General features: G+C 49.6%; 1 protein-coding gene across 2 annotated transcripts in view; it reads right to left on the reverse strand.

Moving 5' to 3' along the window:
- SNX30 (sorting nexin family member 30) overlaps positions 1–23644 on the reverse strand; it is a 103657-nt gene extending 80013 nt beyond the window's left edge. The window contains exon 1 of one of the 2 annotated variants that reach the window (XM_040963485.1): positions 23441–23644. In XM_040963485.1, the coding sequence (XP_040819419.1) occupies positions 23441–23596 (156 nt within the window). In that variant the 5' untranslated portion in view covers positions 23597–23644. Of the gene's footprint in view, positions 1–12659; positions 13115–23440 lie in introns of those variants that run through there. The other variant, XM_040963486.1, reaches the window with a different exon arrangement.
- Between the last annotated feature and the right edge of the window lie 3089 nt (positions 23645–26733).

Raw genomic sequence — 26733 nt, forward strand, 5'->3', positions numbered from 1 at the left:
AAACAAAGGAGAGGAGATGAAAAATGTCTACCATAATCAGATCACAGTAACAATCCTATTAATGGCAAGGTAAATAGAACTGTGAGCCTTTACTGCGAGCTGTTTACTTAAGGCTGTCTATACATTGGCCCTGAGGTCGATGAATCTTAGCATTGAGTTGGGGGTTTTCTTCCCGATAACTCACATGCCCTTTGTGCAGAACTGGGTCTGTTTCCTTGTTCCTCTTTGCATTCTGCTTTATAATTCTTCAGTGTCTACAACCTGCTATTCTAGAAGAGCGTTCCTCTTTTCTTCCATGTTTTAATTGCTCAATGTTTAAGGCACCCCACACACCATAAGGTACACTCACTGCTACCATCAGTATCTGCCAGAAACAGGCAAAGAATCCGCCTTAGACTCATCCAAAATATGGCTTTCCTGTGGCATCAGAGCAGCTTTTGGACCCTGTAATACACAGCCTCATGAATATTATTCTGAAAAATCTTATGAGCCCATTTTTTTGAAGGGATAACAGTTTCAATGGGGGAAAATGACTCGCCAGTCAGTAAGTGTACACACCGACCAGTCGTGACTGGAGGCTTTAGGATTCCTACCAAGCTATGACTGCCTCCCGCCGACACCCAGGGCCTCAAGCAGCCTCTCCAATGTAAGGATTCTCCACTGCTTCACAGCGAATGTGTTCTGGCTGTGGAACCAGAGTGAGCAGACAGCCCGCACACCTGTGGCCGCTGCCAACAGTGCAGCTCACAGCTAACAGGCTCTCCTTACCCATTCACTGCAACACCATGAACCTCCAGCGAGATTCCCAAAGGTGTCCACAGCAAGCCTTTCTGCAGCAACTTCGTGACAATCCAAACACAAAGAAACAGAAAACAGAGTGGGTTGGGTTGGGTTTGGTTTTGTTTTTTGCTTTCAATTACAGCACAGGCATGACAAGGTCAACACCTGAGAACACATTCATCCACGTGATGCCAACTCTGGTTTACATGGGAAACACAAACATTGCTTCTACACCTGGGAAGCTGGAACACATTGCAGTGTGTCTGTCATCTAAGCATCCTTTCCACTCTCACTCAGCATTGTGTACTGCAGAGTCTAAGGCAATCAGAATAACTGAAGGAAAAACACAGAAACACAGAGGCCACCTTGTTCTTACAGTGGAAGGCTGGACGTGGAGATGGGGGCACTTCGCTCAGACCATATGCTTGGAAACATGCAGAGGTTTTTTTGATCTCGAAAGGTCCTATAGATGAAAAGTGTCCACTCTGGAACAGTATACAGGGATACTCAAGAATAACTCAAATATAGTGTCATGTCCTCCCTCCATGGGGAGGAGAATCTGGCCACAGCAGGACAGCCAAGACAACTCGACAGTATTGCCTTACAGTGGGACGTTGGTTTAATCACCAACATCACCTCCTCCCCCTCAAAACCACTTCTTCTATTTCCCCTTGCAGGAAGGCTGGGCAGAAGCATAGTGAGGGCTGGGTGATCCCTTACTGAAACAGGACTGCTATGAGGGAAGATGGAGAGGCTGACGTGGAGGGCTCAGTGCCTGTCCTCATCCATCTGGCTAGGCCAATGTTTCACATAAAGGGTAGGAGGGAAAAAAGCAGGAAAGGATGGCCCAACCAAATCTGGGCAACTGAGAGGACACAAGGTTCTGCCTGCCCCACAACACCGGCCAGAAAAGAAAACAATCTCTCCACTCAGGAGAGAGAGATGGGTCGTGAAATCCAGTGGAGAGAGAGAAGAATACACTTGCCATGGCTCAACTACCACTCACTTTTGATCAGAATGGATTAATCAACTTCCAGAAGGTTGTCGTCTCTTCCCTCCCATTGGTTACAGGTTAGCCTTATCTCACTTGTGTTTGTAGCTATTAAGCCTGGGTTTCAGGGCAAGGAACAATGTACATGCCCCTCTCACAAGATCCTGAGAGTGTCTTTTTGGGGGGTGGTAGGGAAGCACTAGTGACATTTTTCCTTTTTAATCAATATCAACCATTGTTGACCAAGTTAGGAGGGCAGAGAGAAGAGTCTTCATGCCTGATGCAGTCAGACAGCCTCAGCAGGGGAGCATCTCCACTCTCAAAGAGACAGAGAACGGCCCTGCCAGGAGGTAAAGCCGGTCCTTCTAAGCCTGGCACACAGAGGCACAGATGCGTGCACACACACACATAACAGAAAATACTATCTGCTTTTTCTCCTCATAAGACATTTTGCCAATTTTGCATATCCGTATGACGTCCAAGAACTTCATGAAACAGAATATTTTTATCTTCTAATTCTATTTCTCTAACAGTTTTCTGTGGAGTTCTTGTATGTTTAGGGCTGATTTTTTTTTTTTTTAATTACAAGTGTACTTCAAAAAGTTTGTGGAAATGGGACTTTAAGGTAAATTTATTTTAGTGCCAAGAAAAATTTGAAATTAGTGTATAGTTTTCTTCATAATATGAGTTTGTTGAAGGCCCATTATATTGCATTTCAGAAACGATCATGGCTGGAATACGCAGTGTCCCAGCAGCTGGGACATCTATATCAGGTACCAAGGCTCCTTCCTGTCACCCACTTAGGAGACTTGCTCCTGATGCTTGGCTTTAGCGTGGCCCGACCCCAGCTGCCACTGCTGCCATCTGGTCAGTAAACCAGCAGATGGATATCTCTCTCCATTTTGTGTGTGCATGTGTGTTTGTACATGCATGCCACCCTGTTTTCCATAGAAGAAAAAAATTGCCATCACTTCCAATTTATAACCACTTCCTAAGTCTTTTGCCACTAAAAGCAATAGGATGTATTTCATTATTGAGTCAACAAATATCTGTGCTCCATCCCCATCCTAGGTTTCGTTCATGCCCTGAAATCCCATCCAAGCATACAAGATGGAGCCGCAGCCTTTGAGGAGCTTAGCAGAGGAGATCCATGCTAAACAAACATGCTGGGGTCTAAGTGCCATTTAGCAAAATATACAGGGTTGGAGCTCGCACTGTGGCATGGGCATCCCATATGGGTACCAGTTCGCGTCCCAGCCACTCCACTACGATCCAGCTATCTGCTTATGGTCTGGGAAAGCAGCAGAGGATGGCCCAAATCCTGCACCTATGAGATTCTGCATCCATGTGGCAGACCCAGAAGAGGTTCCTGGCATTCAGCTTCAGATCAGCATAGTTCTAACTGTGGCAATTTGGGAAATTAACCAGAAGATGGAAGACATGTCTCTTTGTCTCTCTCTGTAAAATATGCCTTTCAAAATAAACAAAATCAGGCCCGGCATAATAGTGTAGCAGTTAAGGTCCTCATCTTGGGCACGCTGGGATCTCACATGGGCACCGGTTCTGATCCCGGTGGCCCCACTTCCCATTCAGCTCCCTGCTTGTGGCCTGGGAAAGAAGTCAAAGACACCCCAAGGCTCTGGAACCCTGCACCTGTGAAAGAGACCTGGAAGAAGCTCCAGGCTTCTGATTGGCTGAGCAACAGCTATTTTGGCCACTTGGGGAGTAAACCATTGGATGGTTCTCTCCTCCTCTCTGTATATCTGCCTTTCCAATAAAAATAAAATAAATCTTAAAAAAATAAACAAAATCTTCAAATATATTTATGTACGGGATAAACATGAAAACCAGGCACAGAGAGGCTATTACTGACAAAGTAAAACTTAGGTGAGCTGAAATTTTTGTACCCCTGCACAATAATGCTCTCTTCTACTCCCAGCTTACACCTACCTTCCCAGGATGCATCATCATGATGCTGTCACAAAGTAACAAGGTGTGTACTACAGCCCATCCCATTTGTGCATCCACAGAAAGGGGTAGCAGGTGGGCAAAGGGTCTCTTTCCACCAGAGCCCACTCTCTGGCACACCACTCTTGGTTTCCTCCTTGTCCGCCACAGACCACACTGAGAGGTATCACGCTCAGTTCCTGCTCACAGATAACCCTCTAGCCCACCCACAATGGGTATTTCCCATGTGTCAAGTGGCCCACACCTGTGTGCGAAGGTACATTTATTCCCTCACTCTTGAACTTGGTATTTTTCATCTCCCTGAAAGGCAGCAACTTAAATTGGGAATTAAAATATTCATTCACCACAAGTTTAAGCATGGGGTGAGGGTTGCAAAAATCCATATGATCAAATGGCCCAAAATAAACAAATGACCAAGCCCTGATGCTGCATGAGGAAAGAACATCCCAAGTAGAGGGAAGAGCAAACGCAAAAGTCCTGAGGCAAAGCAGGAAGCAAGCAGAGGGCTGAGAACCACCTAGGAGGCCACAGTGGACTGGAAGAGGGCTGTGGGAGAACCAAAATGCCTCTGGTTTTTTTTTAAATTAATGAATTAGCTTATACATTCATTTGAAACACTGAGAGAAACAAAGAGGTTCCGTCCACTGGTTTTACTCCCCAAGTGCCTGCACAGCCAGGGCTGGGCCAGCTGAAAGCCAGAAACTAGGAAACCAATCCAGGGTCTCCCAATCACTTGTCACTCAGGGTACACTAGCAGGAAACTAGAATCAGGAGCAGAGGTGGATGTCAAACCCAGGCACTCCCATATGGAGTGATTTTTTTTTTAAAGATTTATTTTTATTATTTTTTTTTTATTGGAAAGGCGGATATACAGAGAGGAGAGACAGAGAGGAAGATCTTCCGTCCGATGATTCACTCCCCAAGTGAGCACAACAGCCGATACTATGCCGATCTGAAGCCAGGAGCCTCTTCCGGGTCTCCCACGCGGGTGCAGGTTCCCAAAGCTTTGGGCGGTCCTCCACTGCTTTCCCAGGCCACAGGCAGGGAGCTGGAAGGGAAGCGGGGCTGCTGGGATTAGAACCGGCGCCCATCTGGGATCCCGGGCGTGCAAGGCGAGGACTTTAACCACTTGCGCCACCGCGCCGGGCCCTGGAATGATTTTTATAAGCCAGGGGTGGGGAACATTTGGCCCACAGGCCACGCAAGCTCTGCAAAATCATTGAGTCTGGCCCTGCCAAAGCAATCACACTTTGTACTCAAAACGCAGCCAGTCCACACCAGGCTAACTGTTAAGCTGATACTTTGTATGGCATATGAGTGGCATCATACATGTACAAATGGCCCCTGGCAGAAGGCAAAGACCTTTTGGGACTTCTGTTTCTAGGAACTATTTGGGTTGCTGATAACCAACCAAAGCTGGAAAGGGTGGAAACTGCAAGACTGGTCAGAAGGGTGCAACAATCAACCATTCACGGAAGAGATGACCAAGTTCAGCAGCAGCAACCGGACAGAAGGCAAGAAATGGTCAGATTCTGGATATACTGCCAAGGCTTTGCTGATGGAGGGGGCATGTGGGGCAAGAAAGAGAACAGCAAAGGATAATTCAAACTGGGGCAGAAATTTGTGTGGGTTTTGAGGGGTTTGTTTGTTTGCTTGCTTTTGTTTTTTGGGGTTTTTTTTTTTTTTTTTTTGCTTGAACTGGGAAAATGGAATCACCAGTTTCCAAGACAGGTGAACCTGAAAGGCAGAGGGGTTTTCTCGTCTCCGGGACAGGTGAGTAGGTCGATGGGCTTCTGTTGGAGGAGCCTGTGGCAGACGCAGGTCTATGCATCAGGAAGGCCATGGGACACTGGGTCTGCAATCAGGGGAGGTTGTTGGCTTGTGGCACAGACAGCATTTACCACTATGAAGCTGGAGGATACTGTTCCACAGAGGCGTGGGGGGGATGAGCAGGGGCCAGCGGGGAACACAGAGCGGGAGCAGTCGGGAAGGTGCACAAGAATTCACACGCGTGTGGTGTTCCAAAATCCAAGAGAAGGCTCAGCTCCTCCTGTCTGTGCTGGGGTGGGGGGGCAGGGTGAGACACGGGCCACACCAAGGGGACACTGATGCTCTGGCCACGCCCTCAGGTGGCCCACGGGGAAGAGGTGTACCTGCAGGGATGGGCGCCTCTGACAACTGTACTCTTCCAGAAGTGGTCATTTCCCTGCCAGGTGACACTGCAGTGAAGGAGAACCGTGCCAGGTGCCCAGCCCATAATGCAGGGACATTTGTGGTCATGCGCTTCTGCAGTCCAAGGGTCAGAAGACACGAGGCACTTTAATGCACAAGACTTTAGTGATGGTAACTCGCAGTGGAGAGTCTTAGGTTTATCCACAGGATAGACACAAACAGAAAAGGAAACAGTTATCAAAAGAAACCAGTCATTTTGACATGTACTGCCAAACTCCTCCAAAGGCGTTTATGCCATCAGTCACATACATTACTGCCTGGGCAGGCAGTATGAGAAAAGCTGAGGGCATGCTTGTCTGCTGGTGAATTCTCCCTGGTATGCCAGAGAATTCTCCTAAGGTAACTGCATCTCAGCCTTGGCTGTTCATTAGAATTATCTGGAGAATTGTTTTTTAATAGGAGCCCCTGGGCCATCCAAATAAATGCAGATATTTTTAAGGTGAGGATCTTAGAAGTCCACAGATGATACAACTGCTTATTTCAGATTGATGACCTCATCTTTGACACTGACTGTCTTCTTAACGTGCATACAAATCACTTAAGCACCATATGAAAAATGCAGATTCTATGCCTGGCATGGTCACCTAGTAGCAGTTAAAGTCCTCACCTTGAACACACTAGCATCCCATATGGGCACCGGTTCTAATCCCAGCAGCCCCGCTTCCCATCCAGCTCCCTGCTTGTGGCCTGGAAAAGCAGCAGAGGACAGCCCAAAGCCTTAAAACCCTGTACCTGCGTGGGAGACCTGGAAGAAGCTGCCTGGCTCCTGGCTTCGGACTGGCTCAGCTCCGGCCGTTGTGGCCACTTGGGGAGTGAATCATCAAACAGAAGACCTTGCTCTCTGTCTCTCCTCCTCTCTATACGTCTTTCAACCAATCAATCAATAAATACATAAATAAACAAATAAATAAATAAATATAAATCTTTCCCCCCAAAATGCAGATGCTGACTTTGTGGGTCCAGAACAAGGCCTGAGATTCTGCATTTCCAACACGGTCCGAGGTGATGGCCAGGCCACTGATCCGTGGACCACATTAAAACACAAAGAAGGCAGCTGGAAACACCAAGAGACAAACCTGGCAGGCACAAGCAATCAAGACCTCATGTGACATGCCAGGCAGCTCACAAGGAAATCCTTTGGCAAAGACATAAATTCTAGAAGGAGGCCAGAAGGGAAAATAGGTGTCTGATCACAGCAGGGTAACGACTTGGAAGATTACTGTATAAGCAGTGGGGAGCCACAGCAGGTCTCCACAGAGGGGAATGACACAGACACAGGGCACTACTTAGGCAGGTGGATTCTGCTGACCAAGTGCAGAATTTAGATAAGGGAGCAGGCATTTGGTCCAACAGTGAAGACACCCAAGAGCCTGGATTGGTGACCCAGATCTGGCTCAATTCAACTGTCCACCAGTATAGACCCTGGAAAGCAGTGGTAAGGGCTCAAGTGACTGGGTTCCTGTCACCCATATGGGAGACCTGGATGACCCTCTTTCTGACTCCCTGGCCCAGCCAGTCATTGTGGGGATCTGGGCAGCAAACCAGCAGATGAAAGCTTACTGTCTCTGTCTCCTGGTTTCTTTCTTTTCTCTCTCTGCCTCTCAAATCAATATTAAAATTTAAATTGGCTCAATCTGGTTGACTTCGTTTGATTGAATTTTAAATTTCTAGGGTTTTTTTATTTGTTTTTGAAGAATAGGGCCCGGCATGGTACCCTTTTGGCTAAAGTCCATGCCTTGCACACGCTGGATCTCATACTGGCATTTTCATGTCCCAGCTACTCTACTTCCATCCAGCTCCCTGCCTGTGGCATGGGAAAGCAGTGGAGGACAACTCAAAGCCTTGGGACCCTGTACCTGCGTGGGAGACCCAGAAGAAGCTCCAGGCTCCTGGCTTCGGATTGGCTCAGCTCCAGCCATTGCAGCCGCTTGGGGAGTGAGTCATTGGGCAGAAGATCTTCCTCTCTGTCTCTCCTCCTCTCTCTATATCTGACTTTCCAATAAAAATAAATAAATCCTTAATAAAACAAAGAAAAGATGGATTGGACCTAGCATGGGGATAGTAGTGGAAGGAGGGAGCTGGGTCTGATTGACAATGACCATGGAAACAGAGAGTTGAAGCAACAGTGATGTTCACACAGGGAGACGATACTTTGGAGGTGTCTCAGTCCATTTTTGTTGCTACAACAAAATACATAACTCTAGATGCTTCATACAGTGAAGAGGTATATGTGGCCCGTGATTCTGAATGCTGGAGGATCCAAACAGCACACTGCCAACATGATGGTGAGAGCACCCTGGCAGTGCCACAGCCTGGCAGACACACAATGGGGTTAGCAACATGGAGAAGGGCCCCAGTGCACGGAATAACCTGCTCCTGCCAGGGATCCTTGGCTCCTCAAGCGAAACCAAAACCAATCTCTCTGAGACCCCACCCCCTGCACTGCCACACTGAGGTCTAAGCCTCCCACACACATCCTCTGGGGGGCAGACCGCACCCAAGCCACAGCAAGCAGAGAGGGGAAGAGAAGCCAACTCTAGCCACAGAGCATTTTTAAAAACAATTATTTTACTTATCTGAAAGACAGAGTAAGTGAGACAAGGAGAGAGACAGATCGAGAAAAAGCTCTTCCACCTCCTGGCTCTCCCCCAAATGGCCGCAATGACTGTGTTATGGGGTGCAGCCAGTGATAGCCAGCACCCCTTGACAGTCGGCAAATGAAATGTGGCTGAGTTCTAACAGCAATGGAATGATAATTCCATCCTCAACCACTCCCCCACATCCTAATTTAGCCAGGATATTTGATGCAGATAAGTCCAATTAGTCTAAGTGTTTTTAGCTACAAGCCCAGTTCCTGCTCCTGCCCACCCCCAAGGAGCACTAATCAACTCCTTAACCCACAACACTTAGGTACTCGCTCCTGCCCACCTGTGACTGACCTATCAACTGAGAGGGGACGGTATTGCATTGTCATGTAACCACTCCCCTCAGAAGCCCCTTTAAAAGGCCCATGAAGCGGAGGCTCTCGCTCTCTTTCTGGCCAGGTGCTTCCATTACTCTGGCACCTCAACTCTTGGCTTTACCCAGGACAGGTAATCCCCTAAGCATGGTCCCTGTGTACTGCTTAGATGGGACAATGAATATAATAATGTTGTTTCTGGTTTGTGTGCTGTCAGGAGTTCCAGGAGAGGTGAGGCCTAGCAGTAGTGGAATGTGGGCAGAGAAGCCAGGGACAGTTGAATGTCTGCAGCTTTGTAAGTGTGTCCAGGTTATTCATTGCATATCTCTTAGGGTAACTTATATTGTTGGGGAAGCTGGGACATAGGTGTCTTCAGCTTAATGGATGGACTTAAGGATAATGACCATTTGTTCCTTTTGGAATTATATTTGGTTGGATTATGATTGGTTGGATTGCTGTATAGACTTGTGATTTGCTATTATGCTCTATTATCACTAAGCTTGGTTAATAAAGACTCCTTAATAAACCTTAGACATGTCTGTGTGATCTCGCTCACACCCCTCAACAGGCTACAGGTGGATCAGTCTGAAATCAGCAGCCAGGATCTTCTTCCAAGTCTCCCACGTGAGTGCAGGGGCCCAGGCACTTGTGCCACCGTCTGCTGCTTTCCCAGGGCACATTAGCAGAGAGCTGGATTAGAAGTGGAGCAGCAGGGACTCGAACCAAAACTCATATGGGACACTGCTACGCCACACCACCACCCCACACATAGCAAGAATCATAGTGAAGTATGCGGAAAGGTGATTTTGCAGCTAAAGAACTTGGGAGCCCTGAGGGTGCTGGAAGATCTGTCCAGAGATGCCTCCGAGTAACCCAGGGCAGGTAGGGGCATGGCTGCATGGGCCCAGAGGTCAAAGGGGAGAGCCCAGAGACACCAAGGCAGGTCAGGGAGGACGGAGAAGGCAAAGAATGCATTCAGTCACTGCTTGTTAAGCGCCTACTGTGTTCAAGGCACGGGCCTGAGGATATAGGAGTGAAGAGATCTGAAAGGAATCACAGCAAGGAAGAACACAATGGAGGGAAGCCAGCTCATGGTGCCAGTTAGGGAACACCAACCCTGCCTGAGCCAGAGTTCTGGAGGCCTATGCTGTAACCCAATCTCTGTTGACCCTGCTCTGATACATCACCTTCCTGGCTGGGCCGGGGCTTGCTCAACTGCAAAACTTGAGCCTGGGAATGGAGGGGCTTCACTGGCTCAGCAGTACTGCAGGCCTGGCCTTCTCTAACAGATCAGCTCCTGGTCCCTCTGAGCAGTGATGGGGGGTGCTGGGGAGGAAGGGTGGGTACACCCAGGGCAGTGGGGGCATGTGCTAAGGCAAGAGGAGACAGATGGTGAGGCAGCGGGGGACAGCACACTGAGAGCACTCATGCAAGCAGCCTGGCAGGGATGGTAGGGTGAGCAGGCGGGGGCGGAGAGCCTTAGAAAACTCCTCTAACAAGGGGAGACTGGCACCATGGGGAAGGGGAAATGGGCAAAGCTAGAAAGCAAAATGACGGGAGAGACGCAGCACAGTCAATGCCGGCCTGAAGTCCGTAATATATTGAGACACTGCCCATCCAGTGATAGTGTAGCTAGTAAAGTGTGGCCTGGAAGGACAACCAGACTCAAATTCAAATGCCTCCCTCCTCTCCAAATCTGTACACAGCCTTGAACAAGTGACTTCTTGCATCCCCACTCTCCTACCCTCTGCTGTCAAAGAATATGACTGGATCCGTATCATGAGAGTGCACGTGAACTGAAGCTCCTAACCAAGGCAACTGCTCCCACAAGTGTTCCAAAGGAGAGCAAACTCACTACTAGCATCTCTTGAAGAAGGTCAGGTAACTGAGGGAATGACAAGGCTGAGAGATAAGTACAAAGCAAGAGTGGAGACTACAATTTTGGAAGGTAAAAGCAGGAGTCTGCACACCAAACCAGCTCTCTGCTAATGTACCTGGAAAGCAGTGGCGGATGGCCCAAGGCTTTGGGCCCCTATATGCACTGTGGGAGGCCACAAAGAAGCTCCTGGCTTCAGCCTGCCTTAGCCCCAGCCATTGCAGCCTTTTGGGGAATGAACTAGTAAATGGAAGGTCTCTCACTCTTTCTCTGTTACCCTGCATTTCAAATATATAAATCTTAAAAAAACATACCTGATTGGCTTTCCAATTGCTCTGGCTAAGGCCCCTGGATTTGCCGCTGCCCACCTTGCCAGCCAAGTCACTCACCAACCCCCTTGCAGGTCATGTACACATCTTCTGATACTGGCAAGCTTTGGCACCTGCTCATTCTCCACCCAAGTTATTCTTTCTTCCCCTGTCCACTTATAAAGCAACTATTTCTTCACTCTCCATTTTAAATATCCCCTCTTTGGACAAGCAACCAACATCCTAATCAGGCCACAGCCCACTTGAGTGCCAGTACATACCTTTTAGGATAACTGCAGCAGATACTGTCAGCTCCCCAGCTTTACACCCCCCTTACTCTGACCACTTCAGTGCCCATCAACCCCATTCCCCCTGCAGGCTTCTCCTGGCTGCTGAACCTGCTTTCTCACACGGGGCAGATGAGATGGCAAATGCTTAGGAATAAAAACCCCAATACCACCCAGATAGCCCTCAGCCAGCAAAAAGAGAGCTCTGTCTAAAGACTTCAGCTCTCTCCCCGGGTCAGGGATCATCAACTCCCAGGGTGCTCTGTATAAGGTGCGGCTCCAGCCATGACTAGGGAAACTGACTTGGTGCTGTACCCGACTGATCACCTTCCCTTCCCTATCTCATTTCTTTACTCCTCTAGTGTTGTCTCCACCTCTCAAACTACTGGGGCGAGGGGGACAGGGGCACTTGATATAGCAGCTAAGTTGTCACATGAGACACTAGCATCCCGTATTAGTGTGGCTGGGTGTCCGCGTAATGCATACCCTTAGTGGTTGCAGGTGACCATCCAAGTGCAAGACTCCAGGCATCTGGTGAGTAAACTAGTGAGTGGGAGGTCTCTCTATCTGTGCCTCTCAAAATAAATTGACCAACACATTCAATAAAAAATCATTGGCCGTGAAGTGCCTTCTCCGAGTCTGTTTCTAAGTCAACACCGTCAGCTAGCATTGTCTCAGTATGTGCTTGTCCATACACTTTTCTAAACTCACTCTGAAGTTTCAGAACACCTCGAAAGACAATCTAGAATTTAGATGTGTAGGACAGACAGAAGCTCAAGGCCACAGAGCTCATAAATATGAGAATACTTTAATCAGTTCATGGTAAATAAGACAAAAAGACGAATTAATTTGGTACAAACAATTTCAGGGAGAGAGAGAGTACACTTCCGTCCACTGCTTCACTCCCTAGAAAGTCCACAATGACTAAGCTGGGCCAAAGCTAGGAGCTCAATCCAAGACTCCCATGTGGATGTCAGGAACTGAAGCCAGCACTGGCCTCCCAGAGTGTCTGGATTGAAAGCACAGCCAGCATGCGAATCCAGGAAGCAGGCATCCCAACCAGCAGCTTAGCTGCTAGGCCACATGCCCTGGGAGACCTTTTTTCTTTCTTCTAATCTTTCTCTACACCATCAGCACATAGCATAGAGCCAGGAATGAATGACAAATGTTCAAGACACTGGCATTGAAAAGTACCTGCACTATCTGAAACACCTTTTCCCAACGCCCCTCCTGTTCATCCCCACAAAGGAAAACTCACAGAGTACAGGAATTCCTGATCCCTGCATGAAGAATTCCATACAGCAAGGCAGCCATGAAGATGGTGCATGACCCCTCCCATTATCAGTCGAATTGGGGTCCACAGCCAGGCCATCAGCTGATTGAGGTGTTTATGTTTCTCATAAACACCCGCCTTCTTCCCAGTATCTTCCACCAACGTTCAGTCCCCAGGTGGCTGTGGCCTCATACCCTCCTGAATTCTGACTTCAGCGACTGCACCTTCCACCCACATCTCAGCTACAAGCCCTGGGGACCGCCCAGAGCTTCCGGGAGGCATCCTGTGTTTGAGCCTTGAAGTTGTATAGGTTTCCAATAGCAGCCTTCAGACAACCTCCATCCTGAACTCCTGACCTAAACCCACATCCCGTCTACACCTCACTGGCACACATGCTCCCCAGGTCACCTTCTCCCTCCTCAAGAGGCGTGTGAATCTCTTGAACTAGAAATTCAGTCATCCCCACCAGGCCCAGTCCCGTCATCTTGAATTTTCCCCACTCTTTCTTCTTGCCAGCAACAACACCAATGTAAGCCAGGATAACCTGACCTCTCTCACTGCCAGTCTCCCCATCCCAAACTCTGATCACAGCACCTGTTCCCCTACTCGAAAACCCTCCCCTGGGCTGGCTACTGCTGCAAGAATCCACGTTAACCTACATGTGACAGCACTCAGTGGTCTTCAGTCCCACCTGCCTGCCCACCTCCAGCTCGAGACTCTCAAAACCCACTCCCCATGCATGGCACAGGGAGAAGTCTTACCTACCTTAGAAACTTAGTTCAAGCACCATCCTCAGCTGTGGTGCTTTTCCCATCCCGAACCTGAATGAAGACTCTGCAAGCCCTAAAGGACCTAGGGAAAACACAACCTCTGCCACCAACTGATTTGCAGACCAACACCCCCGATAGGAATTAAATATCCCATTCTCTCTCGCACGCTCTCTCTCTCTCTCTCTCTCTCTCTCTCTCTCTCTCTCCCCCGCCCCACCTACCCACCCCCAAATGCCTATGACAGGTAAGACTGGGACAAATCCAGGAGTCAGAAACTGAATGCAGGTCTCCTACATGGCTCAACTTCTTGAGCCACTGTCTGATACCCCCTGAAGTGCATGCACATTAGCAGGCACCTGGAGTCGGCAACCGAGCCAGAACTTTTCCTACACACTGCAATATGGGGTGCAGACAACTCCAGAGGCACCTGCCCACTAAGCCAAGTGCTTTCCATCCACTTCATATTTTAAGGCCAATGTACCAGCTTTTCATTTGTTTCAGGTGACAACCCTACTTGAAAACAGTGTTAAAAAAAAAAAAAAAAAAAACAGGATCTTATTAACTCCTACAACCAGAAAGCCATGCTATACTGGCCTCAGGATCAGCTGGCTCCAGAAATCAAAGATCCTGTCCTTTTTTCATTCCCAGTTCTACTTTGCTCTCTGGCTTCATTCGTTTCTTTGTTTACTTTTCTTTTTAATTTCAGAAAGCAAACTCTCAGCTGCTGGTTCACTCTCCAAATGCCCATAATAGCCAGAAGTGGGCTGGACAATAACAGAGCCACATATTCAATGCGGGTCTCCCCTACACGTGGCTGGGACCCAAGTACCTGAGCCAGCACCGCTGCCTCCCAGGGTTTGCACCAACAGATAGCGGAGTCAGGAGCTGGAGGCAGGTATCAAACGCCGGTACTCCAACACGGGCCTCAGATATCTTAACCACCAGGACAGACACTGATCCTTCGGCCTTTATTCTTAAGCAGGTACTCTCCACATGGCAGGAAACACAACTGAAAAGCTAATGGTATGCATCTAGTAAATCTGAGGAAAGCCTGACTGGCCACTCAGGAGACCCATGTCCACCAACGAGAATACCTGAGCCCAGTGGGAGATACTGATGACACCAGAAGGCAGGATGAAGGGGGGAGGCAGCATAAAGGGGGGAGGCAGAATGAGATGGGAAGGCAGGACTATTTCTCTCTCAAGCTTTTCTTCTTCAGAGCAGGGGACTGTAGAGAGTTTGCAGAAAATGGAACAAAGGACCCAGCACTATGGCTCAATTGTTTGTTTTTGTTTTTGTTTTGCTTCTTTATAATATTTATTTATTTTTTTAATGTGACACAGTTTTATAGGTACTGGGATTCCCACCAGGCTCAATTGTTAAATCCTCTCTTTGAATATGCTGGGATCCCATATGGGCACCGGTTCATATCCTGGCTGCTCCACTTGCCATCCAGCTTCCTGCCTGTGGCCTGGGAAAGCAGTAGAGGATGGCCCAAAGCCGTGGGACCCTGTTCCCTTGTGGGAGACCTGGAAGAAACTGCTGGGTCCTGGCATTGGGTCAGTTCAGCTCCAGCCATTGAGGCATTTGGGAAGTGAATCGGCAAACAGAGAATCTTTATCTTCTCTCTGTAAATTTGCCTTTCCAATAAAAATAAAATAAATTTTTTAAAAGATTTTTTATTATTTTTTATTGGAAAGGCGGATATACAGAGAGGAAGATCTTCCGTCCGATGATTCACTCCCCAAGCGAGCACAACGGGCCGATACTATGCCGATCCGAAGCCAGGAGCCTCTTCCAGGTCTCCCACGCGGGTGCAGGGTCCCAAAGCTTTGGGCCGTCCTCGACTGCTTTCCCGGGCCACAGGCAGGGAGCTGGAAGGGAAGCGGGGCTGCCGGGATTAGAACCGGCATCCACATGGGATCCCGGGCGTGCAAGGCGAGGACCTTAACCACTGTGCCACCACGCCGGGCCCAAAATAAAATAAATTTTAAAAAAAGAAAGAAAACGTAGGTTTCTTTTGGTAAAAGTATTGTTGAAATCCACACAGTTTTTCCCATGATATGCATTTTCCATAACCTTTTTGAAGACTCCCGACCCATGCAGTTTCTTCACACCAAAATAAACATCTTCTCACTCCATTTTCTACAACCACATCTCAGTCACCTCACAGTGTCCCAGGCCACAGTGGATTCCTGTTCCTGGCTCCTCAGTGGCCCTAGCCCTAAGCAGTTATATGCCACAGTCCGAGTTCCCCTGCAGTCTTGGATTCTGCTAACATCTCCTCTTCCCACTGACCCTCCAAGCCCTAAGGAGACACTTCATGCTGCTCCAGCTACTGCCGGTGACCTGACCATCCCAGCAACCTCTCTCACTTTTCATCACCCATGTGCGAAATTCCGTAGGTGAAATACCTTCAGTGATTTTCATTTCCTGATCATACCAGAACTGACAGAGAAACAAGATCAAGAAGAGGCATAAATGCAGAAAGAAAAAAAAAAGAAAAAAGAAAATTTTTTAAAAATGCAGAACGAAAATGTGGAGAGCTCAACAGCAAGGAACAAGAACCACTATGCCACCCAGACCAGTGTCACCAGCGCCCCTTGGAATGGGAACTCACTGGGTCTTCCTCAGTTCCGTGATGGAGGGACATCCCGAGTCCCTTTTTACAGACGAGAAGGCTGAGGCTCAGGGGTTAAACGAGCTGCCATGACTGAGACTGTGAGAGGTAGAGGTGAGATCAAATCCCAATGACCCGGTTCCAATCAAGGGCAAGTGCTTCAAATAGGAGAATACTCAACAGGATCAAGTGTTTCCTACCAGCGCACCGGGTGAGGTAAGGATCATGAAGATAGGCATTGGCTGTCGTAATAAGGAAGTCACAGGGGACTTTGAACAGCTTTTGTAGAAAGCAGAATATAGCAGGCAGGGGATTAAGCTAGAGGCTAGGGAAGGAAGGGGCAGAAAACCTTCGTTTCATGTCTGGCTGCTCCACCTCTGGTCTAAGGCACCTGGGAGAAGCAGCAAAAATGGCCCAGGTGTTTGGGCCCCTACACACATGGGAGACTCAGATGAAACTCCTAGCTTCAGTCTGACCCAGTCTCAGCCACTGCAGCCATTTAGGGAGTGAACCAGCAGATGGAAGTTCTCTGTCCCCCTTTAACTCTGCCTTTCAAATAAGCAAATACATCTAAAAAAAAAAAAGAAGAAGAAGAAAGAAAGAAAGAAAGAAAGAAAGAAAGAAAGAAAGAAAGAAAGAAAGAAAGAAAGAAAGAAAGAAAGAAAGAAAGAAAGAAAGAAAGAAAGAAAGAGAGAGAGGGAGAAAGGTAAAGGAAAGAAGAAAGAAAGAAAGGCTCACATCATTTTGCAACTTGATGAAAGGAAAAAGTTCTTTCCTGTGACTTCATCTTCTCCGTGGTACAGCAGAGCAGGCGGGCACAGTAGAGGGTGGAAGACATAAGGGGCAGGGCACAGGTTCACACCAGCGGGATGCTGACTGGGAGGTCACGGTGGGAAGAGCGGGTGCTCAGCTCCACCACGGCCCCCATCAAACTGTGAATTCACTTTGGCAACAGCAATCACAGTGCATCCCACACCCTGGGCATCAGAGGAAGACGTGAACAAGCAATATGATCTAGGCTGGGTGGAAGAGAAGGGCAGAGGGGCTGAGGGAAGGACAGACAGGAGCAGTCCACGAGATGGAAGAGGAAAAGCAGAGGGCCAGGGCAGTTACCAGTTATCACTGACCACTCCCTGCAGCCCGGAGGTGAGGCAAGAAGGTATCTCTAGAGAACAGGGAACTCTTGTGCATGGCTCGTGGGCCTGCAGGGGGGATATACTGCCACTACAGAAAACATATGGAGGCTTCTAAAGAAATTAAAAACTAGACCTATTATCAGACCAAGCAATCCCACTTGCAGGCACATGCCCAAAAGAAATGAAATCACTACCTTATAACCCAATCTGTACTCCTGAGTTCACAGTGGCAGTATTCACAACTGCCAAGTTATGGAAATGACCAAGGTGTCCCTCAACAGATGAGAGGATAAGGAAGCAACGACATCTGTGGATGCATAAGTAATGGAGTATTATTCACTCCTTAAAAAAGATAATTGTGGGGTCCACCATGGTAGCCTAGCAACTAAAGTCCTTGCCTTGAACGCATCAGGACCCCACGTGGGAAATGGTTCTAATCCCAACAGCCCCACTTCCCATCCAGCTCCCTGCCTTTGGCCTGGGAAAGCAATCGAGGACAACCCAAAGCCTTTGGATCTTCCTGTGTGGGAGACCCAGAAGAGACTCTGGGCTCCTGGCTTCAGATTGGCACAGCTCCAAACACTGTGGCCACTTGGGGAGTGAGTCAATGGATGGAAGATCTTTCTCTCTGTCTCTCTTCCTCTATGTATATCTGATAAATAAATAAATCTTAAAAAAAAAATAAAAAGAACATCTTGCCATTTGCCACCAGGTAGGTGAGATGGGAGGAACCAGAATGCTAAGTGAAATAAGCTAAGCAAACAGAAAAAGGAAATTTCACATGATCCCATATATATCTAGAATCTTAAGAAAAAAAAATACAAATATGTGTATAGGCAGGAGGAAATGTGGAGCTGTATCAGAGGATACAAAGCAGCAGGTAATTAGGACAAACAAGTCTAAATGTCTAACATACAACACTAGGATAACATTCTTCTGTATATGAAATCCAAGCTAATGAATAAACTATAGCTGCTTTTGCCACCAAATGCCAAAGAAAGGCAACTAGAGGATGCAAACGCTAATTTGCTTCACCATAGTAACCACTGTACTCTCTATAGGTTCCCCAAACATTTTGGGGCATAACTTAAATACACACAACAAAATTTGTTTTAAAAGGAGGTGGTATCTAATGGCATTACCTCAGAGCTAGAGTGGTTCTAGGTATGACCATGCAAAGGTGTGGCCATGGGTGTCTGCCCTTAAAAAAAAAAAAAAAGGAAACAGGTAAAGGTGACTGCAGAGAAGAAGGTTGAGACCAATAATAGTTTCAGAGATTTGAACATATCAGCCACGCAGATGATCAGGACGTGACCTTGACTGGAAATGACAGTAAGCTGGGGCCTGCAGATCTTCGTGAAAGAGAGAAGCAGTGAGGCTAGAAAATAACAGGGCAGAAAAGGCTGGTGCCGGTCTAGAGAGACCAATCCCTTACGCCCCAGGCACAGAGGCACTTCCCAAAATGCTAGCAACACTCTGTCTCAATCTGGGAGCTAGGAACCTGAGTTCGGTCACTACAGTAGTCTTCATACAACACAGATATTTTATTCTCCAAAATAAAGACATATTTTTATATGGTTCATGTAGATACTTCAGAAGAAAGAAAGACGAAAGCAAGCAAGCAAGCTCACTCTTGTTCCATTCCAAAGCTGAGTGAGCACCTGATTTAGGTCTGAGCAAATGGAGTCACAAAGACAAGGTGAGGCACCTGACCTGGTTTAGACTAAGGCGACAGCAGCCCAGAGCTTGCATGGCAATTGTGGGGACAGAGGTGTTCTCTTTCTGCTGACACTGTGAAGCTTGTCCATGGAACACATCCCTTCGCTGGCTTGAGAATAAAGCTGGCACAGAGGAGAGCAGAGTTCAGCAGTAGCAAGCAACAAACTCAAGACATCATCTCAATCCCTGGCTCCAGACATTCCTGAAGTTAAAAAGACCTGGACCTTTTCTGCAACATGGGCCTATCCTGGTTTTGTTCTTTTTCTCTCTAGCCAGTCTGCACTCAGTTTGTGTCCTCTTAACTAAAAAGAACACTCATTAATTCAGTTGACTCATCAAACAAGGAATTCGCAATTCAACAGCCCCTTTGCTAGCTCTTTAATATGAAAGTCAATATTGCCCACTTCCTGTTCAAGACCCTCTAATACCCTCCTGCCCCAAGGCACATACAGGCTAAATTCCTCAAATGGCTGAACCAGGGCCAGCACAACCTGCTCCCTGCTATCTTCCTCCCCTCGCTCTGGGACTCTCCCATGCTCCAGCAAGCCCAGCCCAAGTGACCTCAGCAGACCTCGGTCATCGTGCCCTTATTTCAGCTATTCTCTCTTCAACAATCTTCTGCAGACGCCCACCTGCTTGCTAATCCCTGCATTCCTTCAAATCTGCTCAAGTCCCATATTCAGTAAGGTCCACCCAACTCTCCCCACGGCCTCTTCTTTTTCTTTCTTCCCTAGCATTTATTACACCAAGCCACGGATTTGCCAAACTGTGCACCATGAGGGCGGGGGTGCAGTCTTTGGCTGGCTTATTCACCCCCATTTCCAAGACAGTGCCTGGCTCCCTCAAATATCTGAATGAAAAGAATGACATGAGTCGCAAAGGAGGCAGACAGCACAGGAGGATCCTGCCTCCCACCACCCGATCCTTATAGAAATGGAAGCTGGTTTTGGCACAGCAGTACAGACACAACTTGGAATGCTCACATGCCATCTTGGGGTGCCTGGGTTAAAGTCCTGGCTACCCTACTTCTGATCCAGGTCCCTGATGATGTGTCTGGAGATAAGCTGCCTGTGGCTCCAGCACTTGCAACCCCATCACCCTTGTGGGAGACCACACTGAGTTCCAGATTGCTGGCTCCAGTCCTGGCTGTTGTGGCCATTTAGGCAATCAGCAGATGGAAGACAGGGGTCTCACTTTCACCCTGCCTCTTTCGCTCTCCCTGCTCCACCTCCCTCAAATAAAATGAGAAAGGAAGAAAAAAGAAAGAAAGAAGGCAGGAATGAAAAGGAAGGAAGAAAAAAGAAAGGGAGAATGGAAGGAGTTAAGAAAAAGGAAAAAGAACACCTCCATTCAAAGATTTCAAGGGGAGGGGCCAGCACAGCAGCACAGCAAACTAATCCTCCACAAATGGCACCAGCATCTCCCATATGGGGGCCGATTCAAGTCCCTCCACTCCATTTCTGATCTAACTCCCTGCTGATGGCCTAGCAAGGCAGTGGCAGATGGTTCAAGTGCTTAGGCCCCTGCACTTACATGACCTGGGAAACGCTCCTAGCCCCCAGCTTTGGACTAGTCCAGCTCTGGTTGTTGCAGCTTTGCTGAGTGAACCAATGGATGGAGGATCTGTCTCTCTCCCCCTTTGTTAACTCAGTTTCAAACAAAATAAACGAATCTGTTTTTTAAAAATTCCTTACCATTAAAAAAGAAGTTTTTCAGGGAAGTCTAGGTAACTGATAAGGGTAGGAAGTTGACTGCAGACTTGAGTGAAGAGCTTGCAGATGTGGGAAGAGATGGTAACCACAGAAGGGCACCTGTGAGGGCTTAGGTGTTGAGTATTGGGAGGCACCCAGAAACCGGAGGCTGAGTCATGAGAAGTAGCTCAGGACATTTCACAGATAAAAGTTAAAAAAAAAAAAAAAAAAAACCAGGAGACAGAGAAGCGATTTATTTACATTGTAGGTGGAGAGGAAAGATATAATGATAGACAGCTTGGCTAGTTTACCTAGCATCAAAGTAGTAGTCCTGGCAACACCTGGGAGATAAAGAACATTCCTCCCCCTCACACCATGGTCTGGATGGTCTGAGAAGCTGGCCACCGGCAAGGCCATCCCACTGGGTCTTTCTCCCCCAACCCGAGCCCCACAGAAGGCATCCAGGAGTGTCAACCAGACAGATCCCTAAGACCACACTGTTCCTGGCACCAACAATGGCCACAGGAAGCAATGCCCCTGCACAACAACTACGCCCCATGAGCAACCTGTGGAATCTCCACTCCCCTTGCCTAGAACCAACCCTGAGGCCCTGCCGTCCAAGGTCACCACCCAGGGTCCAAACAAGAAGGGGCTTCTCTGCAAAGGCAGATGGTGTCTTCCCCACCTGCCCTCCTCGGACCCCGAGCTACCAAGGAAAGAGAAATCCAGGCCTACAGAGAGAGGGATTCCTCCCACCACGGTGAGTCACCTCTGATACTCGCTAACTTCTCTGCACACATTGCTGCAGAGTTACAAGAAGGCACGTGGATGCCAAAACTCAAGGAAAATGTTACTCCCAGTCTGAGGCAAGGATCACCACGTTTGGCCTCCAAGGGAAAGTGGCTGACTATAAATCAGGCCCCTGAGACCTGCATCTGCAAGACACTCCCCACAGCTATTAGGAGACTTATTAAATATTCAATAATTAATTACAGTGCCTGCCAGCGCATCTCTCACAGCACCCTTCCTGTAAAGGAAATCATCAGGATTCAGCTGAGGATCTGACTTCCTACTGAATCAACCAGATCTTGGCAGTGTGTAGCACTTGTCGCTACACCCTTCCGGGTAAGATGCCCATTCTCCTGAGTGGGCTATCACCCGGGAACAAATCATTCAGCAACTATTTCAAATAGCAAACTGTGGTGGCAGCCTCCATGACGGCCCCAATGACATCACCCCCAGCATTCATGCCCTCTCCCCACTGGGTACCAGCGCTGACCTATGCAACCAACAGGACACAGCAAGAGGTAGCTCACCTGCAAGACTGGGTTATACAAGACTGGCTGGAGTCCTGAGCCCTCTCAGATCCCTTTGGGGGAAATCGGTTGCCAAGAAGAACAGCCCTGTGGACAGTAAGGCCTGCCAAGAGGCACTGGTGAGCCTGGGGGAGACCCTCCTCCGAGGCCCCCTTCAGATGATTGCAACTTCATCCAAGACCTGAGTCAGAACAACCTGGGGAACCTGTTCTAGGGTTTCCAGCCCCTCAGACACTATTTCCGTTGCTAAGCTGAAGGGTGACTGGTTATACAGCAATGGATAAGCAATTCACTACCCCCAACAGAGCAGCAGATTTCGCTCCAGTTCTTGCTGAGACCAATTTCTCTGTCCATAAGAAAACAACAAATCATTCAAGCCACTCAACAATTACTCTTCGATCTTCAAATAAGAACAAGGTATTTCCAAGCAATATAAGTCTTCAGATGGGAGCCTTTAATAACCACAGAGAGACGGTCTTTGAGCTTCTCAAGCCATTGGTTCATTTGCTTTTGAAGTTTTCTTTTTCCCAATTCTTGACCAACCCCTTCCCCACCCCACACTCCATGCTTTCTCAAACCCTCTGGGGGCAGGCACCTCCAGTCCCATTCACTCCAAGTTACCCTGGGGATGTAGGGTCAGGAGATCAGACTCTTGATCCTAAGAATACCCACAAGCAGGACTTCACGTGGGCTCTTGCTAGGAGGAGGCAATCCTGCTCACAAGTGCTGAGGACTAATCTAATTTCGGCAATCAATGACTAAGTAGCAACTGGAAGCTTCAGCACTATCTCTGTTCAAAGGCGAGTGGGGGGCAGGGGACCGCGGGATGCTGCCCCTTGCCCCTCAAAGCAGCAGCACAGCTGCGGGTTGACACCATCAGGGGACTTCCTCTGCAAAAAGAAGGTCAAAGGGCGAACTTTCTCTCCCTCAAGCACAAAACCTGGCCCTGCCAAACCTAAAGTGTGCGGTAGGCGGAGGCTGTCGGAGGCCAAGGGAGCCCCTGATGGAAAACCACAGCACGCCTGGCCAGCCGGGTCTGGGTCAGGTGACCGCTGGGGCAAACAGCAAACTAAACAAAGATCACTCCCCCACATGACCCACCGGAGCAGAGTGGAAGCACCCGCAGACAGCCCTGGGCGCCCACTCCCCTTCCCCCGACCCCCACCACCAAGGACAGCGCGGTTTCCAAGAACTGGAGGCGCCACAAGTTCCTCCTCAGCTCGACCTCCAGTGTGCAAGGCGGGACCCCTCCCCAGCAGCTGTCACCGGCACTCGCGCCCCGTTCACTGCCAGGGCAGCCTCCCTCCGGCTGCTCCCCTGGAGACTGCGACCCCGCGGCGGCGACAGAGAAGAGACGCTCTACCCCAGCGCTCCGGGGACGAGCGCCCGCTAGGCTCCCGGGAAGGGGCGTCAGGGCGGGTGCGACCCCGTGCCCATGGTGGCTGTGGATTCATCCTCTCCCCTCGCCCCGAGATGAAATGAACCTGGCAGTCCCCAGCCGCGCGCGCCCCCACCTTGTCACCGAAGCTGCGGGCCATCAGCAGGTCCGGACTGGGCGTGCTGTCGCCACCCATGGCCTCCTCGCTGCTGGAGCCGGCCAGCGGGTGCTGCACGTCTCGCAGGGACTGGGGCCCCGTGGACGGCAGGGCCTTGGGGGGCCCGCCCGCCATGGCGAGCACCGCTCGGGACTTGGCGGCAGCCGCTTCCTCCAGCCGTCCGCCGCCGCCGGCTCCCCCGCGCGCTCCGGGCCGAGGCCCCGCTCAGCCTCCGCTCGGCTGGAGGCCCTGCACAGCCAGGGCTGGGCGCCCCCCGCCGCCGCCGCCGCTCCCCTCTGCCCGCGCCGGGCTGCGCTGCCGCGCGCCGCGCGCCCCCTACCCCGCGCCCGCCGCGGCTCCGCCGGCACCTGGGCCCCGCGCCCGGCCCGCACCGCCACGCCGCCCACCCGCCCGCGGCCCCGCCCCCGGCGCCCAGGCCGCCCGACAGGAGGCGGGGCAGGGCAGGCGCGTGGCTCCGCCCCCGCGTCCGGCCGGCAGGAAGTGCGCCTCGGGCCGGCTGCGGCGGCCTCTGGGGCCTCCAGCCTCGCCTCGCCTCTGGGGAGATCGGCCCCCGGAGTGGGGCAAGTGTTTTACGAAAATCCGCGGGTGGGAATCCGGGTCTAGTCACCCGCGACAACCGTGTTTGGGGAACGCCTAAGTCACGGTGTGTGGCCCTGCCCCAAGCACAGGAAGAATCCCCAATAGAAGGGATCACGACCCACCGTGTGGTGGGCATGGCTGATGGGTCACGATGCCCAGAGGGGTTGGAGAGGACCGGGTGGGAATTCGGGGAGGCCGTGTGTCTGCCCATTCATGCGGGTGCCCCCAAGTCACCTTGCTTCCTGCCTAGGAGACAGAGCTGCGGCTGATTTATGACTCTCCCACTCGGGAAGGCTGCAATTATGTTTCAGGCACTTGAGCTTCCTTTCCAGGCCTTTGAGCTGCTTCATCAACCGCCTGCTGGCCTGCTGGAGGTTGCCTTTTGGGGAGCAGTAGGTTCACCTCCTTTTTCCACCTCTCCTGTCTCCAGCTTCTCTTTCCAAGGCTAAGGGTCACCTGTCCCTTGGACAAGCGGAGGCTAGGGTGGTTCTCTGGGAGACTGTACATTGTTCCCAAGCTCCTTAGGTTTGACCAGATGTACTTCGCCTGCCAGTGGTGACAGATCCTGCAGCCGGGACTCCCTGAAGTCTCCACGGCACTGCTTTCCCTGAAAACAGGTGGGGCAGTCCTCCGACAAGTGGCACTGGCCTTTCTATAGCCACCCTGGGGTCTTCAAAGACCCCCATGTATTTCCTTTGGTCTAACTCAGAGTTGGACCTGTAGTGTTCAAGCTGTCACCATTCATGTCTCCCACCAGGGGTCTGCCTTGGTTGTGGAAAGAAGACACTAGGATTATTAAATGCTGCATCTGCCTCCCAGGAATGCCAGCATCTGGTCTTCTTGGAGCTGAGTGAAAACTGTCAATGCTTCTTAGATTACAGGGCAATTTACAGTTGTACTACTGCAGACCCTGTTATCTGTCCTCCTGGATTAGCATTAAAATACAGCACAGAGGCAAGCATTCAACCTAGTACTGAAGACACTGCTAGGGATGCCTGGGAATGCTTGTATCCTGTATTGTGTGTCCATGTCACAGGAATGCCTAGGTTCCAGTCCTAACTTCCTGCACCACAGGAGGCAGCAGGCGATGGTTTAAGTGCTGGGTCCCTGTCACCCAGTGGGGAGACCCAAGTGAAGTTTTATCTGCAGCCTTTGTGCCTATTTGGGGAGTAAACCACCGGATGAAAGATCTCTTTCTTGCACACTCTCCGTCATTCTACCTTTCAAATAAGATATTTTTAAAAATTTGTTTTTACTGGAAAGATAGATTTACAGAGGGAAGGAGGAACAAAGATCTTCCATGTCCTGCCTCATTCCCCAAATGGCTACAACAGCCTGAGCAGAGCCAATCTGAAGCCAGAAGCCAAGAGCTTGTTCCAGATTTCTCAGACAGATGCAGAGTCCCAGGGCTTTGGACTATCCTCTCTTGCTTTCTTAGAGCATAAGCAGGGAGCTGGCAGCTGGGACTCAAACCAGTGACCGTATGGGATGTTAGCACTTGGACGTGGAAGATGAGCCAATTGAGACATGTTCCCAGGTCCTCAAATAAAACGAATCTTAATGGGAAGGAAAAGAAAAAAAAGACTGCATACACCTTTCTCTTGAAGACGGAGGAAGAAAAACAAAAACAAAAACAAAAGAAGGAAGGAGACCCACATTTGAACTCCCACTTAGTCACTGCAGTCACTACAAGCACCCACAAGCAAGTTAACTTCCAGCAAACCTGGAGAACAGATAGTGACACCTCCTTGTGAGGTGGCGGCGGGAGTGAAAACACCAGTGCCGGCGTTGTGTTCCTAGCAGAATGCGCCTGTGCAATCAGTGCTTGCTAACTGTTCATCTCTTCCCTGGAAGAGTCCTCCACCATTCTTAGGAAATAATAAGCATGGAGGTTTTCGTGATTATATATGCTCCACTCTGGACTATTCGCTGCCTTTGGGTCCCCTTGGCACTACCATTTTATGCTCTCGCTGCAGAATGAAAAGCAACCCTGAAATTTTATTTTCCAGTTTTCTTTTTGGTCAGTGGCATCTGACCACCATGACCAAAACTAAAAGAAAGTAAACTTCCATGGAAAGTATTTTGGTAGAAAGTTTCCGCCGTTCAAATTTAGCCCAGGCTTGCCTGTTCATCTTCACCATTTCCTGTTGGAACCCAGTGTTCCTTGTGGTGGGAAAGAGCGAAACAATCTAAATGTTCCTGGTCACGTGACCAGGCTGCTACTAAACAGCAGGGCGGTGGTGAGGAAGACATACAGGGGCAGAGGGCTGTGGTGCTTACTGGAACTCACGGAGAGAAGCTTGGGTTTCTGGGGTTGAGCTCTGAGTTCTTAGATGCAGGTGGAGGGGACGGGAACTCCCTTAAGCCGTCCCAATCAGAGAATGCAGCCCAGAACCTTCCCATCTGCCGAGACCATTAAGTGCTTGGGCTAGTACCTTTCCGGAAACAAGGCTTTGGGCTCCAGAATCCAGCAAGTTTGTGCAATTAGAACCCTTTACACCTCTCTGGCAAGCCCATCAGGGTTATATCTGAGCAGCCAGGGCCTCAGAAACAAATCAGTCTCCGCGAAGCCTTCACTCATCTGGCCCCTGGCACTGAGTGTGCCCGGGCCTTCTTCATGTTTGTGTTAGCTGCTTATCCTCTGCTGGTTTTCTAATACAATCGTGGCTTTA

This window comes from Ochotona curzoniae, unplaced genomic scaffold (genome assembly GCF_017591425.1).
Source record: "Ochotona curzoniae isolate NIBS_2020 unplaced genomic scaffold, NIBS_Ocur_1.0 scaffold_3208, whole genome shotgun sequence".
Taxonomy (NCBI): Eukaryota; Metazoa; Chordata; class Mammalia; order Lagomorpha; family Ochotonidae; genus Ochotona; species Ochotona curzoniae.